This window comes from Saccoglossus kowalevskii, chromosome 11, assembly GCF_978046115.1.
Source record: "Saccoglossus kowalevskii chromosome 11, keSacKowa6.1, whole genome shotgun sequence".
NCBI classification, from domain to species: domain Eukaryota; kingdom Metazoa; phylum Hemichordata; class Enteropneusta; family Harrimaniidae; genus Saccoglossus; species Saccoglossus kowalevskii.
In genome coordinates, this window is record NC_140651.1 from 2,825,329 (window position 1) to 2,844,861 (window position 19,533).

General features: G+C 32.8%; 3 protein-coding genes and 1 long non-coding RNA gene across 5 annotated transcripts in view; 3 read left to right on the forward strand and 1 right to left on the reverse strand.

Annotated features, from left to right (window-relative positions):
• LOC100367863 (transient receptor potential cation channel subfamily A member 1 homolog) overlaps positions 1 to 17,090 on the forward strand; it is a 43,338-nt gene extending 26,248 nt beyond the window's left edge. For both annotated transcript variants that reach the window (XM_085505619.1, XM_085505620.1), the window contains 13 exons: positions 468 to 614; positions 1,579 to 1,690; positions 1,876 to 2,134; positions 2,464 to 2,595; positions 2,730 to 2,854; positions 7,113 to 7,427; positions 9,126 to 9,260; positions 9,934 to 10,042; positions 10,565 to 10,656; positions 11,354 to 11,578; positions 12,412 to 12,480; positions 14,709 to 14,894; positions 15,174 to 17,090. In XM_085505619.1, the coding sequence (XP_085361745.1) occupies positions 468 to 614; positions 1,579 to 1,690; positions 1,876 to 2,134; positions 2,464 to 2,595; positions 2,730 to 2,854; positions 7,113 to 7,427; positions 9,126 to 9,260; positions 9,934 to 10,042; positions 10,565 to 10,656; positions 11,354 to 11,578; positions 12,412 to 12,480; positions 14,709 to 14,894; positions 15,174 to 15,347 (2,080 nt within the window). In that variant the 3' untranslated portion in view covers positions 15,348 to 17,090. The remainder of the gene's footprint in view (positions 1 to 467; positions 615 to 1,578; positions 1,691 to 1,875; positions 2,135 to 2,463; positions 2,596 to 2,729; positions 2,855 to 7,112; positions 7,428 to 9,125; positions 9,261 to 9,933; positions 10,043 to 10,564; positions 10,657 to 11,353; positions 11,579 to 12,411; positions 12,481 to 14,708; positions 14,895 to 15,173) is intronic.
• LOC146735860 (C-type lection lectoxin-Enh3-like) overlaps positions 1 to 19,533 on the forward strand; it is a 355,515-nt gene that overhangs the window by 171,531 nt on the left and 164,451 nt on the right. The gene's annotated exons all lie outside the window — the stretch shown is intronic.
• Positions 3,592 to 4,279, forward strand: LOC146735861 (uncharacterized). Its single transcript, XR_014930992.1, has 3 exons — positions 3,592 to 3,780; positions 3,845 to 3,906; positions 3,971 to 4,279. It is a non-coding gene; the product is annotated as an uncharacterized LOC146735861 (long non-coding RNA).
• The window catches only part of LOC100373645 (DNA polymerase theta-like), a 114,731-nt gene continuing 112,641 nt past the window's right edge, over positions 17,444 to 19,533 (reverse strand). Inside the window, exon 26 of the mRNA XM_085505541.1 lies at positions 17,444 to 18,506. Within this exon, the coding sequence (XP_085361667.1) occupies positions 18,268 to 18,506 (239 nt within the window). The 3' untranslated portion in view covers positions 17,444 to 18,267. The remainder of the gene's footprint in view (positions 18,507 to 19,533) is intronic.

Genomic DNA, 19,533 nt, shown 5'->3' on the forward strand with positions numbered 1-19,533 from the left:
GATCACTCACCACTGGGCTATGCTTTGTAATCTGCCCCTTGAGTTGAATCTGCTCTCATATTGGATAGTGGTAAGTTATGACTGAACGTAGTAAAATGCCCCTTGGAATAATTTTACACAGTGAAGTCATATAGCCACCTTGGGTACATGCTATTTTCCAAACTAGAGTCTTGTAAGGTAAGGCAGGTAATCTAGAACTAATAATGTTTCAGATTATTCTTGAAGGTAATTTGTGTATTTTCTTATTGTCATAATATGAAATATAATAACTTTCTGTCATGGTTTGTAACTTTTTAATTTGAAATTTACTTTTAAATTATTCAACCAGGAAAATGAAATCACAACAAATATAATATGAATGAATGAAAATAATAATAGCATTATAATAATATTAGAATTTACTTTATTATTTACTATTTTAATTTAATCTCACTATTTTGATGTTCACCGAGTTTTCAACTTTTCAGGATAGTACGTGAGTTAGTTCGCCGCAACAAAACTATCATTAATGATGAGGATGAGTTGTCCAACAGTCCACTGCATCTTGCTTCACTGGAAGGCCATGTGAGAGCTCTACAGGCACTTATTGACAGCGGGGCTGATATTCAAGCAAGGTAAAACATTTGAACATAATCTCCTAACTTTCAAAGGTCTTAGAATTTTGTTAAAGTTTGATAGCTTATGGATTGTTCCCATTCAGACAAAGACAGTTGTGGCTGCCACATGTCTCACCGGTAGATGTCATTGTTAGTCCCGTCAGGACACAGTAAAAAACAGGGACTTATGGATTGACCTCTGTACCTGTATTTTAGACATGCCTGGACCAATAACATTCAAACTTCACATATACATCATACATAATATTATACATATGCACATCAATTTGTTTCTCAATCTGATTCAAGATAGCTGAATGGTGGCCATTTTGTGCTGAAAAATCAGCAAAATCAAGCATTTCTGGCATTCCAGAACCAGATCTGGGCTGTTTACAGATGGATTTTGTTCAAACTTAGTACATACATTGGAGATTGTAGAACCTTAATGCATGTTGTTTTGTTTTTCGGATTGGATTTAAAATGGCTGACTGGCGGCCATTTTGTTTTAATGGTTGCAGTTCTAGAGCCATATCTCTGAATGTTTGACTGTTTATGTTCAAATTTTATATGTATTCATTATACATCATGTGATAGATATACAGATGTATTTAAAATGGTCGACTGTTGGCCATTTTGTTTTAATTAATGCTGTTCTAGAGCAATAGTACTCGTTTGATGATCAGATACAAGATGACTGAGTGTCAACCATTTTAATGTTAAAATATCATAATCCAGCATCAACTTCTGGATCCATATCTCTGACATGTTTTTGTTCCAACTATATTACTATAAAAAAAACTATTTATCTTAAATTTGATAATTTATTAGGACTGCATGGCTTGTGTGTTATTATTAATGGTGGGTCTGGTAGATGATATTTCTCTACCTGACAATATTATACACCTTCCTTGTATGTATCAAACTATTTTTAGTATCCATAAACATGGGCATGTTAATCTTATCACACACTTTGTGTTGATAGAAATTGTAACTTGTGGACACCATTGGATTGTGCTGCTGCTAAAGGCTGGATGAAATCAGTACAAGCGTTATTAGAAGCTGATTCTCCTGTGGATCCAACAGACAAAGCTAAGGTACAACAATCATTATTTCAATTTATGTCAATTACAACTGATTTGTTCCCATGATGCGAGAAAAAAAGTTGTACAAATTAAAGAACACTAACCTTGGGGATATAAGTCATCACTATGGCGATATTTCCTTTACTGTGTCTCTTGAAATAAAAACTCTAACTAGTATCTTGCACTTACCTTTGTAGACAACCCCTCTGCATTTAGCCAGTAAGAATGGACATGTGGATGTTGTTGGATTGTTATTAGATTGGCACGCTGATCTTTCATTATGTGATGACACTGGCAGTAATTGTCTAGATTTGGCTATAGATAACAATAAGAAAGATGTTGCCATGGCAATTATCAATCATGCCAATTGGCGCAGAGCCATGGAGAATGCAGTCAGTGATCCCAATAATGGATACTATCTGACACCGATGAGGAAATTGATTCGCAAAATGCCAGGTGAGTCATTCCTATCATTTAAGAAGCTATCAAAGTTTTGAACTTAGTATTTAGTATCATTTTTTAGTTTCACTATTGGACAAGTTTCACTATAAGACAAGTGCTTTGAATGCCATATTTTTTCCAACCAACATTTTACACATTTTTAAGGATTTGTCGACTGTTCTATTGACCAGTTAGGCATCGTCTCTAATCAACAAATCTTATCAAAATTTGTAAAGAAATGGGTCAATGTTTAATAATGTGGACAACATTACAACTCACAAGCAAATAATGTTCATAATAAAATTAAGCAAATTTTTGTGAAACCTATTTGATGATGTTTTCAGATGTTGCTGAGAAGGTGTTGAATCGCTGTACAGAAACAAACGATAAAGCTATAGAGAATGCAGAATATAGTATAGCATTTGATTATGAATTTTTGGACGATATGTTCAGCAATTGGAAGAAAGAAGACGCTAGTAAGTGTCAAATACGTTGAAACTTGGATATTTTTTCCCATATTTGTTGAATGTTTAATTAAATTTTTGATATTATGGAAAAAACAAATATGAAAAAATGCACAATTATAGCTTATAATTTGATTTTAATTCAGTATCTGATGCGATGTCGTCAAAGTCTGACAGTGGTTTTGAAGATGACGGTTCATTGAAACCAAGTGCTCAGCCATATTCAAAGAACTCTACTATACTCAAGATGAACCACCCCCTCATGATAATGGTATGTTCCTCATTAACATTGTCAATGTATTTGCTTGTTCTGAAATGCCTGCTATTTTCTTGTGTAAAATAATTTATTGGTACATCAATATTATTTTTTTATGTTAAGCATACAATAAATTGAAACAATGGGTTTCAAACGCAATCTACGCCAATTTTATTTTTATGTATTTTAAAATGAGGCTCCTTATTAAATTCTCATTTGCTTACACAAATACCCCTTGTGACGTTTGCAGGGTAACTTGCTGGTCAGCGTGCTTTGCTGATATGTATATGTTATTCACATTTATTATTTAATTTTTTCGTCATTGACTAAATTGCCACTCATGTTCCTTGAGGAAAAGTGGACTACAATGAACACATATTATAATAGGACAGATCATGGAGCTAAAATATTTTAGCTCCATGGACAGATTTATCATTTAGGGTTGAGTAAGATACAAAATGCGTCCCTCCTGGTGCAGCTTGTCACTGCAAATATTGGCATACTGCACAGTCACGTGTATGGTGGCTGATGAAGTCGGTTGAAATGCCACGATCTCTATGTCTGTGTTGACGTTTTCCAAGTTTGTCAAAATCAAGTTTGACATATGGCTTGTCTTCCAGTTATTTGTCAGGTTACTGGGTATGTTCATACACTGATGTACTCCATCGATTGTCTAAGTAAACAAAAATTCAGGTTACTGGGTATGTTCATACACTGATGTACTCCATCGATTGTCTAAGTAAACAAAGATTCAGGTTACTGGGTATGTTCATACACTGATGTACTCCATCGATTGTCTAAGTAAACAAAGATTCAGGTTACTGGGTATGTTCATACACTGATGTATTCCATCGATTGTCTAAGTAAACAAAGATTCAGGTTACTGGGTATGTTCATACACTGATGTATTCCATCGATTGTCTAAGTAAACAAAGATTCAGGTTACTGGGTATGTGTTCATACACTGATGTACTCCATCGATTGTCTAAGTAAACAAAGATTCAGGTTACTGGGTATGTTCATACACTGATGTATTCCATCGATTGTCTAAGTAAACAAAGATTCAGGTTACTGGGTATGTGTTCATACACTGATGTACTCCATCGATTGTCTAAGTAAACAAAGATTCAGGTTACTGGGTATGTTCATACACTGATGTATTCCATCGATTGTCTAAGTAAACAAAGATTCAGGTTACTGGGTATGTTCATACACTGATGTACTCCATCGATTGTCTAAGTAAACAAAGATTCAGGTTACTGGGTATGTTCATACACTGATGTACTCCATCGATTGTCTAAGTAAACAAAGATTCAGGTTACTGGGTATGTTCATACACTGATGTATTCCATCGATTGTCTAAGTAAACAAAGATTCAGGTTACTGGGTATGTTCATACACTGATGTACTCCATCGATTGTCTAAGTAAACAAAGATTCAGGTTACTGGGTATGTTCATACACTGATGTACTCCATCGATTGTCTAAGTAAACAAAAATTCAGGTTACTGGGTATGTTCATACACTGATGTATTCCATCGATTGTCTAAGTAAACAAAGATTCAGGTTACTGGGTATGTTCATACACTGATGTATTCCATCGATTGTCTAAGTAAACAAAGATTCAGGTTACTGGGTATGTTCATACACTGATGTACTCCATCGATTGTCTAAGTAAACAAAGATTCAGGTTACTGGGTATATGTTCATACACTGATGTATTCCATCGATTGTCTAAGTAAACAAAGATTCAGGTTACTGGGTATGTTCATACACTGATGTATTCCATCGATTGTCTAAGTAAACAAAGATTCAGGTTACTGGGTATGTTCATACACTGATGTATTCCATCGATTGTCTAAGTAAACAAAGATTCAGGTTACTGGGTATGTTCATACACTGATGTACTCCATCGATTGTCTAAGTAAACAAAGATTCAGGTTACTGGGTATGTTCATACACTGATGTATTCCATCGATTGTCTAAGTAAACAAAGATTCAGGTTACTGGGTATGTTCATACACTGATGTATTCCATCGATTGTCTAAGTAAACAAAGATTCAGGTTACTGGGTATGTTCATACACTGATGTACTCCATCGATTGTCTAAGTAAACAAAGATTCAGGTTACTGGGTATGTTCATACACTGATGTATTCCATCGATTGTCTAAGTAAACAAAGATTCAGGTTACTGGGTATGTTCATACACTGATGTATTCCATCGATTGTCTAAGTAAACAAAGATTCAGGTTACTGGGTATGTTCATACACTGATGTACTCCATCGATTGTCTAAGTAAACAAAGATTCAGGTTACTGGGTATGTTCATACACTGATGTATTTCATCGATTGTCTAAGTAAACAAAGATTCAGGTTACTGGGTATGTTCATACACTGATGTACTCCATCGATTGTCTAAGTAAACAAAGATTCAGGTTACTGGGTATGTTCATACACTGATGTATTCCATCGATTGTCTAAGTAAACAAAGATTCAGGTTACTGGGTATGTTCATACACTGATGTACTCCATCGATTGTCTAAGTAAACAAAGATTCAGGTTACTGGGTATGTTCATACACTGATGTATTCCATCGATTGTCTAAGTAAACAAAGATTCAGGTTACTGGGTATGTTCATACACTGATGTACTCCATCGATTGTCTAAGTAAACAAAGATTCAGGTTACTGGGTATGTTCATACACTGATGTATTCCATCGATTGTCTAAGTAAACAAAGATTCAGGTTACTGGGTATGTTCATACACTGATGTATTCCATCGATTGTCTAAGTAAACAAAGATTCAGGTTACTGGGTATGTTCATACACTGATGTATTCCATCGATTGTCTAAGTAAACAAAGATTCAGGTTACTGGGTATGTTCATACACTGATGTATTCCATCGATTGTCTAAGTAAACAAAGATTCAGGTTACTGGGTATGTTCATACACTGATGTATTCCATCGATTGTCTAAGTAAACAAAGATTCAAAATTAAAATAAAAAAAGAAAATAACATTCTAAACATTGATTTACATTGATAAAATAGAGAAATAATCAAAAAATCACATATTGTGTTCTAAATCACAATTACTAAAATATAGCGAGTTAATATTCATTCTGTTCATTGGGTCATGGCGAGTTCAAGTGTGCGAGTTTGATTGAATGAAAAAAACTTTTAGACAAGGAAATTGAAAATAAATTACCAACGTGTGAGGTGCTGCACAATTCCCTGTGTGACTGATGTTTTGATTTTAGTGTCACGTCATTGTTACCTTTTATAACACAAACAAACTACCACTACAAAATGTTATTCAGGATCATAAAACCGTCAAATCATTTGAAGCACACCCGATGTTTCTCTCTCTTCAGCAATCCAATACAGTGAACATGGGCTGGTTCAGAATCTGGTTCAGAATCTGGTTCATTAAAAACTGTTCGTACTGCACCAGAATTAATTTGTCTGCACTTGTCTTTAAATCTTTTGTTGTTACTTTTAAATGTCGTTCGGCGAACAACACTTGCATATAACACTGTAAGGAGAATGTACATCCCAACATTTTTTCATTGATTTTACAGCTTTCGTTCAATGTTGTTGCAACTCTGGGTCGTTAGGGAACGTGTAAATTCTCACACTATTGCTATACACATTGCTGCATCTGCCAACAACACAACATCCAACCATCGTAAATATGTTTGTTGTTAAAACAACAACTTTTACTATAACTCTATATCGTTAACATTATCTTTAAGTGATACAGTATTATGGCTTCCTCTCATATTTTTGCATTTAGTGGAGCACTTTTAATTTGACGAGAGTCGGTAAGCCATAAACTGTCGACTCTTTCAGTATAGGTGGGCGTGTCTACAACATATCTCAAATTTACCCAAAAAAATCAATATTAAACTGTAGCCTGGGGAACGTGTCAGTAGGTATTTCACAGACACTTTAAATAATTACGATCAATGGAGTTTGACATTGCAAATACATTTTAATAATAAGTGTGTTTAACAGACTCAAATACAGTTGCCTGTAGTCTGTGTCAATTTATGGAATAAGTTGTTATAATATCATTTACACTTGGTATATGTTTTCAGATTTGCTAACACAATTCCTGCAGATCCATGGATGCTTAACATACATGTATTATGTGTACAGTTGTGTGAAGCTGCAACTTGTTATACGAGTTATGTTTTTTTAGGATATTTGTGTTGAATATTGTTCATCAATTTGTTCATTTATGTAAGTTATATCCATGTTTCATTTTGTAGGTGCATTCCAAGAGGGAAGAGCTTCTTGGACATCCATTATCCATCTCGTTATTGAGACATAAATGGAATAAATACGGTCGCTGGGTCTACTACACATCACTCTTCATTTACTGTGTGTTTCTAGCAGCACTGACTTCATATATACTGATAATGCCACCTCCTTACTATGTCTATAACAATGGTACGACTAATATATGGTATCTGGATGGACAAGAGAAGTTTGGTCAAAACCCCAACAATCTAGATCTTACACCCTTTGTTGAAGTGTGTAAATGGATTGTGGTGGGCTTAGCATGCCTCAATCTCTTAAAAGAGGTAAGTATCCTCCTTTATATGTCTGCAGTATATTTTTGTATGAAATTGTAATCATAATTCCTGTTGTGTGGACATAATGACTATGCTGCTACCAGAGATTCTAGTGATAGTTTATTAATAAGTTTTTATTCAGGCTTCTGATGAACTGTCTGTACATACCATAAAAGTATTCATTTCATCCAACCTCTGGCTTTTATCACTTTTTCATCAACCACTTAAGACTTTGATTGATTTTTGATTGCAGGGTATTTCTGACTGGAAAATTTACTGTATTTTTTTTTCCTCCTGCTGCTCGCTTATTGAAAACACTGACCACTCGCTGAACACTGATCATGGGTCAGATGAGTAGTCAAAATGGTGATTTTAATTGTAAAGTTAGTGGATACAACAAGTACATTTGTATTTACTGTAGTCCGACTGTATTTCTGGAAAATTAGGTGAAGATAATTATTAAATTCTGAATGACACAATGTATTATTCACGAACACAACTTGAACTGTGACCAGTTGTTACATACTCAGATGCTTGTTCTGATTTTAGCGAACTAATATTTTATTTTATGGAAATGGAATTGGAGTATGACTATGAGAAAGTGAGAGAAACAGTTTCATAGATAAATACATCTATTTGAATTTAGCATGCATGTAATGTGAATTGACTATGTTTCACAACATGCTGATAGAGGGACTGTGTTCAACTCCTATAAATAATAATTATCAAGACAGTTTTGTGAAAACTTCAATGCAAACTCAATATTGATGTGGTTTCATTCCAAAATTGACAATGCCAAAGCCATGTTCGCCTGGTAAAATTTGACATCAAAATAAAATCACGAATAACATAAAATGAAATCACAACTGACAACAACCTTCAATTTTCATCAAATACACTTTGTTACAACGTCATTGATTGGCTGAAAGTCAGCTGATCAAAACATGACCTAGATCACAGAACCACTTTTGGTTGTTTCATCCACAGACTTTTACAAGAGAACCACTCGCATGTTCAACCATTTTTAGCATTGAAGCTGTGTAACAAGTGTCCAAAAACTCATAATGAAATATCAAATAAAGGTGTAAGAAATAAGAGGTGTCATGTTAGGTTTCATTTTTTTTCACTCAGTCCAAGTTCTTCTCCTCGGGAGGGGGGGGGGGGCAACCTTCATACAAATTGTGATGAGTAAACAATGAGATAAAGAAACCCATAAATTACGTCGATGTACTTCGTAAATCAGACAATCATACTCTACCTGAAATATATTTTTGTGGCAGTACATCAAGTCAGAATATTGTTTAAAAGTCAAATCTGGGTGAAAGGGTCAGATTGCATGCATATAATTATAGGTAATTAAAAACAAAAAGTACTTGTCACTTTTGACGTCTATTCAACTTTTCTGAAAACCATAACTACTGGTATAAATCAGTGTGAACCTTTTTTCTTGGTCAGAATTTTAAATGCAAACAAGTGCAGTGGGTTGGCGACACTTGGTTTGTTGAATTCAACAATCAGTTGAAAAAGCTAGCAAAAAAAAAAACTGAAAAGAAGAAGTGAGCAGGCGGTTGGGTGTTAAGTGCCAATTTTTCATCCAGTCTTCTGATCAACTGTGTAGACATATCGGCAGTGTCCATGTTACTATGATTTTACAGTGTCTAGTAAAAAACAGTCATGAATAATTTATTTTTTCCTGTTTTTTTTTAGATTTTCCAGATGTTTTCACAGAAGCTTAATTATTTCAATATAGAGAACCTGATGGAATGGTCAATATACATCCTTGCTATACTATTGGTCATGGATTTTGGTGGCAGTATACAACGAGAAACACAGTGGAGAGAGGTAAATGTTACATCAACTGTTATTAAAATTGTTCTATTTATTCATAAACATTTTACTGTTTATTATAGACAGTAGTATACAGAATTTGAATCGTATATTTGAATCTATAGTAAAATCTGATCTCGTATTCGACAATTTATCAATATGTAAAATATTTAACTATGCAGCCTGTAATCACTATGTGTAATCACTATGCGACTGTATATTTTGTGAACTTGACATGTTCTCAGTGTTACTTGTGACCTCATTATTTTGATTCATTGCTTCAGGGCTTGTGTAATAATATGATTTTACTACGAGAATACTGCAATGTAAGCACTTCAGGCAGTGCGGAAATGCATCAACCTCTGCTAACCGTTTATCGATACAAACTCCTTACTGCCTTTGTGCATGCTGTGTTATTTTCGTAGTAACCACTGTATATTAAATTGTACTGCGGTTTTGCTGTTTTACAAAAAACAATTTATGGCAATGTTGTTTTTTTGGTAATAAAGATATTAAGGTGACTGCAGAGTGACACCTTTTGACAACTGTAACATTTAATTTATATGAAGAAAAGTTGAACATGACCCAATCTCATTTAAAAAAGATTTTGACAAATTTTCCAATGTATATTATATATTTTTTTGTTTTAATATTTTGTCCTATCACACTATTGTTTTTGTTTTTTCAGGATTGGCAGTACCAGTGTGGCGCTGTGTGTATTTTCCTAGCCTGGATTAATCTAATTGTATTTATTCGTAAACTTCCACGTCTTGGTATTTATGTAGTGATGTTTTTAGGTGAGTACAACTGTCTTGGTATACTCAGCACTTCCACAACAAGAAACATTTATTTATTTTAAATTTAAACATTTATTTATAATTTAAACAAAAATAAATAATACGTACACTAAAATTCACCAAGAAATGCATCAGACTGTTTCATTCCTAATCATAGGCAAGTCTGTGTAACCAGACTGTATTCCCCCCTTTCTGTTTTCCCAGTAGTACATTATCTTTAATGAATTCTGATTGAATGTTGTTTTTGAGTTCTTTTCTTTCTCCGAGCCACAGTGAAAGCATTGTATACATACTTGATATCAAAATGTGTGTTTGGATATTTTTACATTTTTACCTGAGTAACCCGGTACAATATCCATAGTATTTTTTTTTTTCATTTTTACCAGAGTATAGTACAAGTATATTCACAATATATTCTTTTTTACCTGAGTACAATATCTATAATATTTTTTTTTCATTTTTACCAGTGTAGTACGTGTATATTCACGATATATTTTTTTTTTCATTTATACCATTCTTCAGATGTACTAAATACTTTCCTGAAATTCTTCATTGTATTTTTGCTGTTCATTGTTGCATTTGGACTTGCATTCTATGTACTACTGATGAATCAGGTAAGTTACTTGAAATGCACCATTAGTATATGTAATTTGTAAAACTAAGATGAACTGAAATATAGAACTTTACAGTAGGTCTGCAAGTTTTGAGCACATGCTAGTCTAGCATGTCTGCTCCATTTTGGTTAATTGATAAAATGATAAACACTATTTCAAGCAAGACGATCATTTAATATGTGACTGAATTAACTTTGGTCATGTGTGTGTTCATGTGCAAGTGTGTCTCAGACGTGGTTGGGCCGTTCACATTCAAACATCGCTTATGCAGTCACGTATGATTCAAAATGGCCAAATGAAAGCCAATTTTTTGCTAAAAATTCTTCAAAATTAAGCATTTCTGTTATTCCGGACCAGATCCTGGTTGTGTATGGATGGATGCTGTTCAAACATACCTGGGACATTATGGGACCTTGATGTACATCATTTAGTTTTTAATTTTTTTAATGAATGAGGTTACTATAGAATACTTTATTTTCGCTTGGAATTTATTTTCGCTATTTTCGCTGAAAGGATGATTCCGTGAAAATAAAATCCAGCGAATATACTTGTTTTCCTATATTTCACATTAAACTCATCAAAAATCAGTGAAAATAAATTCCATACAAAATGCCCAAAAAGCCTTTTCAGCAAAAATTAATTCCAGCGAAAATAAAGTATTTCACAGTATTTGAATTGTTTTATGTTTGATTTTCAGGAACCATTCAAAACTCCACAAGAAACATTAGTAAAAACGTTTGTGATGATGATTGGTGAGTTTGAATATAACAATATATTCTATGGAGATGGTTATTTAGTTAATGAGACTCCGGACGTCACATCTGATGAATACTTTGCAACGACAGTTTGGTATCGCGGTGCAACATATGCATTATTCATTACATTCCTTGTCATCATGTCAATTCTTATTATGAATTTACTGGTAAGTATTTCTGGCAATCTTTCAATAATTTCTAGCTTCACTGTCATTGCCTTATTGTAGTACATTAACAATTATATTATTAACTTCTTCTTGACAACTACCAGGCCAATTATTTTGATATTTGGTACATCTATATAGTTACATGTGTAACTTACCATGTGGACCTTTGTCAGATTTGTTTATTTCATGACAATATCTTCAATTATCTATTTTTAGCAAATATTTTTATTCATATAAGTATCCATCCATCCATCAGTTGCCAGGCAACAATTCTCTTCTTGACTCTACTTTGATATTGATTTGATAGTTGGTATAAAGGTTCTGCTGGTGGACCCAGATTTGTTCAGTTTGGGAGAATATCTTTCTATTTTTAGTGATTATTTAAAAAAAAAAAATGCTATTTTCAATTTCTTCTTGAAAACTACCAGTTCATTTACCATACCATGTATATATAAACTACCATAGTCGTGATATGGAAAGAACGTAGTGGTAACAATAACCATGGCAAATACCTTTAAAAATATTTTATCTTTTAAACTTTTTATCAATTTTGTTTTGATGAAGACACTCTGCAAAAACAGAACTATTTCAATAGTGAGGTTGCTTGTCATTACTTTAGAGTGAGTAGGCAGGTTTTGAAAATATTATCTAGGGATTTGGAGTGACTCAGATGTCACTAATGTTTAGCTTAATACAAACTTTATATTTTAGTTCATTGTATTATTCCCTTATTTTTGTATCACAAATGAAAATGAATGATTAACATATCAGTAGTGTGTTTCTGTACTTGGCAAACTTGTTACAACTCAAAGTGTGTCTTAATTCTACTTTAGGTTGGTTTAGCTGTAGATGACATCAAAGAAGTACAAGAACAGGCTGTACTGAAAAGATATGCCATGCAGGTACAGTAATATTGCATACAATTCCCAAGTGATCTTGATACATGTATCACACCATTAGCTATAGTTATATGCATTCAATCTGACCCTTTGACCTAGATTTTATGGGAATGTAATGTTTTTTGACTCCTGTGTGCGAAGCACAAAAGGGAGTCTTTGCAGCTACCCTGTATGTATGTATGTATGTCTGTATGTATGTATGTCTGTATGTCACTTTTTTTGTTCCACCGTTATCTCAAGAACCACTAATCAAATTTCGATGAAACTTGGTACATAGATGCTCTGGGATAATGCGCAGAGTTGATTAGGTTTTGGTAAAAATTTGTTTAATTACCTAATTTGCATGATAATTAACTGATTTTAAGCTGTTCCATGACTGTTCCACTGATATTTGAAGAACCACTCATTGGATTTTGATGAAACTTATCACATGGATGCTCTGAACTAATGCGCAGATTTGATTAGTTTTGGGGAAAAACCCTTGAATATTAATTACCTAATTTGCATGATAATTAACTGATTTTAAGCTGTTCTAAGACTGTTCCACTGATATTTGAAGAACCACTCATTGGATTTTGATGAAACTTGGCGCATGGATGCTCTGAACTAATGCGCAGATTTGATTAGTTTTGGGTAAAAACCCATGAATATCAATTACCTAATTTGCATAATGATTAATCAATTTTTGGCTTTTCCACTGTTATCTCAAGTACAAATCATAACATTTCAATAAAACTTGGTACATAGATGTCATATGACACTTCACAGACCTGATAGTTTTTAGGGTAATATCAGTACATATTAATTACCTAATTTGCATAATTAATTAATTTTCAGCTTTTGATATTTCAAGTAGGAATCATCACATTTCAATGAAACCTGGTACATAGTTACTTGAGGACTGTGCAGAGACCTAATTAGATTTTGGGTAAATATTTGTGCATATTAATCACCTTATTAGCATAATTAGTTAATTTTCAGCTTTTCACCTGATATCTCATCACATTTCAATGAGACTTGTGACATAGACCTTCTAGGACTATGCAGAGACCTGATTAATTTTGGGATAAATAATTGTGCATATTAATTACTTAATTTGCATAATTAGTTAATTTTTTGCTGTTGCACTGATGTCTAAAGAACCACTCATTGGATTTTAAAGAGTACGCATCATCACATTTCAATGAACCTAGGACTATACACTATATTAGTTTTTGGTAAATATTTATGCTTCTTAATCACCTAGTTAACATAATTAATTAATACTGGTATCTCAAATACTGATCGTCTCATTTGAGTAAAATTTGGTACATAAATGCTCTAGGACAATAGACAGCCTGATTAATTTTGGGTTAAAATCTGTTATATTAATTCTCTAATTAGTATTATAATAATTAATAATTTTTTTGTTCTAATCACATTTCAATGAAACTTGGTACATAGATGTTACATTGTCCAGACCTTATTAGTTTTAAACTTAAATCTGTTCATATTAGTTACCTTATTTGTATAAGCTTTTCCATCAATATCTCAAGTTCAAGTAATTTTTAATTAATTTTTAATGTGTCTCCAATACTCTCAGCACACGGGAGTTCTTTCTAAGCTTTCTTTGATTTAAAATATCATTCTGACTTGACGTACTGCCACAAAAATGTCAACACATATACAGTGCAAAGAGCATCGGTGTAATTTCTGGGTTTCTTTTCCTAATTGTTGACTCCATGATTTGTAAAATTATTGTTGTTTTCCCCCATAGAAAAGAACACTGACTGAGTGAAAAAACCTAACATTACACCTCTTCATGTATTTGTCAATTTTGTTGCATATACATTGTATGTAGTATGACAGTATGTTTGTAGATATCTAAAAAAATCTTGCTCTTCAATAATAATAATGATTGTTTGAGATGCCTATCAACCGTGTCCCATTAAATAATTTTTTTTGAAATGTTGATTGCCATTGGTTTTTCCATTCTGAGTTTAGAAAGGCATCTTTACCGGAGTCTGTAATTCAACACAATTAGCTAAGACAGGACAAACATTGACTTCTGATGTATATCCTGCACATTGTTGTGGTCTTTCTACCCCTGAGATTATCAGATATTGCCAACTCCAAATATCAAGGAGAAACACAACTATAGAAAGAAGGGGTGATAGATAACATTTGATAACATTTCAGAGTTGTACATGTGATAATGATTGATATTATATTTAACTTTATTTTCTATTCAGGTGGAATTGGCATTGGATGTGGAACAGTTGATACCACAGTTTATCCGGCGGCGTTTTATTGTTAGAAAAGAGACAATCATGCCTAACTATGTTTACGGAAATCCTGTAACAAGACTGTATTATTACTTTGCTGGATCTGGTGCCATCTCAGCGCCCTCTATTGCTAAGGCTTTGAACCCAGACAAGGTTTGTTGAAATGTTTGTGGATGCAAGACTAAACAAAATTTATACTTAACTTGTCAGTGTGAAATTAATCAGTAAATTACACAAAGATGAAAACATGTGATGTAACAATTTTATTGTTACAAGAAAGACGCATGAAATTCAAGAAACTGCTTTTTGTAACAATTATTTATGCTGTCCGTCCACACTGGTGATGAGTTTGTCTGTGCAATCGCAATAGGGATATCGCAGTACATGATACTAACACAACTGACAAGTAATTGCTTTATTTTCTCTATGTAGGAAACAGTAGATGAAATTCTGCAACAGCAAGAACAGATGTCAACCACTATCTCAAACATTCGCAATCGAATGAAAGGAATGCAGTATCAGAATGATAAGATAGAGAGTATGCTGGCTGCTATTATTGCACATAATAATGTTCCATATGAAGAAGAAGATACTCAGTGGATGTAATATTATGTGATAGAAACAATTGCTACAACGTATAGAAGTTTAAGAGAGCTGTGTATGTGTGGTTGTACTCCGATCACATGTATTGTGAGATTTCATGATAGAAGGGTTGGTTTTTATTTATATAAAACAGTTTTACTAAAATATTTCATAATACACTCTAGAAAGCATTCATACAGCTTTGCTGGAATCTTGGAACTATTATGTGAAATGTTTGATAGATGGATGAATAACAAGGATTCTGCATTTCTTCAGCCCGCAGTAATTCAGAATAGAAACTAATCTTCATGATCGATGTGTAGAAAAGCAAAATAATTGTCAGTGTATGGATACACTGAAAAACAGTATAATTCCTACTATCAATCATGTCACATAAAGAATGCAAATGTGAACACTCAGGATTTATATATATTCTAACATTGTATACACTTGTATAACTGATCATTTTTACCTTTCAAATATTTACTAAGATCTTGTAAATAAATAATTCATATTTTATTGTTTTTTTTTAAATTGAAGGTGATTTTCACTCTATTTTTCTATAACTTTCAACTATAATATATGTAAGATGACCAGATATATTTGACATGTATTGCTTATAATTTGGGCATTTCATTTTATTTCAAACTATTTTTTTTTTAATATTTTCAGATTACCATATGATTTTATATCTATTGAAGCTGTGCTTCTATAAGAGGGAATAGAGGAAATATATAATAGTAATAACAAATAGTGCCAATTATAATTGTATAAATCTATCATAACAATGGGTGTTGAAAAACTGTCCACCCATGACAGAGATTCGTATTATAGTAAACTTGAGACGGTCATTATAAATTAAAGTGTATAGCAACATTATAGTTAATTTAACCAGAGACTTCAAGGCTGTCGGCTTCCATCTAATAATGAAATCTCAAATAATGATGAAACAGCTCTGAAATCTACTTGTTCGATTTTGTTGCTTTCTCAGATCAAGCTTATCTAATTTTTGCTATGTGTGAATTTTTATAGAGAGGCTACTTTTTAAATAATGAAACACTACAAGTGGTCAGTTTGTTGTAAAAGTTAGACAAGTACAACTATCATCCTATCACTGCATAACATTTACCTTTTTTTTTTTTTACTTTGAATATTTACAAAATTGTTTGTATTAACATATTTATACCATGACTTATTTCAGAGTCAACTTATACTCCATTATCACATACAGTTTTCATTAAAACTAAAATACCATATGTCACAATACTATAAGAACATGACCAGGTACGATGGGCACTGACATACATAGATTTATCATGACTGCATCTAAAATAAAACACACCATTTTTGATAGTGGATTTCTACTACCGCAACAATATTTATTTTATTGCTGGCAACTAAGTTCATTTCACACAAGACTTACCAAGCCATGTCAATTCTATCATTCTGGTTTTAACAAATCTGGAGATTTTTCCCAATTCATTCTATGACCAGTTCACGTATCATAAACTATATATCATTACTCAGATAGTGTATTTCTAGTACCGCAACAACGTTTATTTTATTGCTGGCAACTAAGTTCATTTCACACAAGACTTACCAAGCCATGTTAATTTTATATACCATTATTCTGGTCTACAACAGTAAAATTACCATGGTCAGTTCACCTGTATTTCTGTATCAAACTATATACCGGTATCACTACTCAGACAAGTGCTGTACGATTACTTTTTTTTATTAAATAAAGTCAACAAATATATCAAACAATTTAGTTATTTTTGGTGTCTGTGGAGACAACACTATACACTCAGGATGGAGTTTATTGTGAGAAAGTCCTGGGAGTGATGTGATAAATGTCTGGCATATTTAATTGCAACAGTAAGTTTAATCTTCAATTAAAATGTATTACCCATGTATTGCTCAGCAGACAAGCCATTAAAAATGACACACTCCCTATTGGAAGTCTTTCAAATTCATCTCCAAAAGAATGGTGGATAGAAACAATATGAAATTGCTGAAAAGGGCAAAATCAATTGATGTGGTTAGTATGTTACTTGAACCCACAGTATATATGTCAGTTGAAAAGATTTTATATTATAGACAAAAAGTAAATCACAGGATTTCCTTGACATGTTTAATAAGAAATTTATTATTTTCAAATATTAAATTTATATAATTACAAAGTAAATGTACATGACAATTGTGGTGTAAAGTATTTGGCAGCTAAATACACATAAAGGTCAAATTTATTGCTAAGTTCATCTTGTAAATTATCAAGATGTTCAATTCATTTTCAAATAGCTGTGTTAAAAATACAATGTACTTGAACATTTTGTATCATTTCTATTATCTAAAAATAATGTAACTGTATTATGTTGAAACTTCAGAAAAGATACAATCTTTTTCTTAGCTTTGTGTGGTTCTAATAACGTGCACAAGGGTAGGTTGGATTTTGTTTATCAAGTATATAGAATCAAGTTTTTTCGAAATCTTGTGTAAATTCACACTATTTTTTTTCCTGTTTGGCCTAAGAAAGTTTAGGGAAGTTAAAAAATATTAGGATAGGGTTATCATAACCACAAAAACTATTTTATTTGATCTACAGAAAAATATTTATTATATGAAGAATAATTCTAGTTAAAATGAAGTCACAGTTCCTACACGTCTCAGCTTTTCTAATTAATTGGTTGTAAACTTAAGACCTAAATCAGTAACAGATTTACACAAAAAAATATTTGATTCAAATTAGGTGTGATGGTTTTTTCAGGCCTCATAAATATTTTTTTTATATTTTAGCTTTTTTTAAGGCCTCAAAAAATTACAAAACTGGATTAAGACCTTTTTCGGACAAACTTTGCTGATCCACGGATTATAGATAATAGAATTGTGTTATTTCTCATGTCATACATTGATATCAGCATAAGCTGATAAATAAAGAGACAAATTACAAATTAAACTCTTGTAGACTTCCCCATGTAGATCCAACTTTAACTTTTACTGGCAATGCCACTAATAACTTTATAGCATGTTCCATCTCTGTTTTTATAATCTTTGCCACCTGGATGACATCCTCCTGGTGAACTTCATATATGAGTTCATCATGTAACTGCAGGACTAAGAATCCTCCAGAGGGGGTGGTGACAGTAGACGGATGGTTATTACTTCGTCTTTGTGAACTTGGGTCTAAAAAGGTAAGTAATAACATTATTTTATTGCGCTAATTGTACAATTCATTTAGTTCTACAGTCGCTATCCAAAGAGCGCTATCAAGAATTATGTTTTACAGCCTCTGTGCTTAACACATTACATCTGCTGAAAGATTCCATAGACATACATGTATTCATATTACACACAGAGCCTGTGAAACCTGATTTGTCATGGAGGAGTTATACAGCCTCTGTACTTAACACATTACATCTGCTGAAAGATTCCATAGATATACATGTATTCATATTACACACAGAGGCTGTGAAACCTGATTTGTCATGGAGGAGTTTTACAACCTCTGTGCTTAACACATTACATCTGCTGAAAGATTCCATAGATATACATGTATTCATATTACACACAGAGCCTGTGAAACCTGATTTGTCATGGAGGAGTTATACAGCCCCTGTACTTAACACATTACATCTGCTGAAAGATTCCATAGATATACATGTATTCATATTACACACAGAGCCTGTGAAACCTGATTTGTCATAACACCATAAACAGATTGGAAAACGAGGACTCTCCATATCATATTGGAATGTACAGGGTATAAGACAAAAAATAGAAGATAATGACTTCATAAAATGCATAAAAAACCATGATATAATAGGTCTTGGGGAAACTTGGCTGAACAAGGACTCTCTGAATACACTCAACATACTAGGATACTACAGTCACTCAATAATAAGAAGTAAACAGCCAGGTGGAGGACTATCAATACTAATAAACGAACAAACCAAGAAAGGTATCAAAATTGAAGATGTAGACTCTGAAGACATGCTTTGATGCAAGTTGAAAAAAGACTTTTTCAACTTAGAAGAAGATATCTATTTGCGTTATGTGTATCACCCACCAATGAATTCAAAACACTGCATGCCAGATTTCTTCACTAGACTAGAAAATAATATTGCAAACTATTCTCAATTTGGAAACACTATTATACTAGGAGATTTTAATAGTAGGACAGGGAGACTTGTTGACTTTATAGACAATAGTG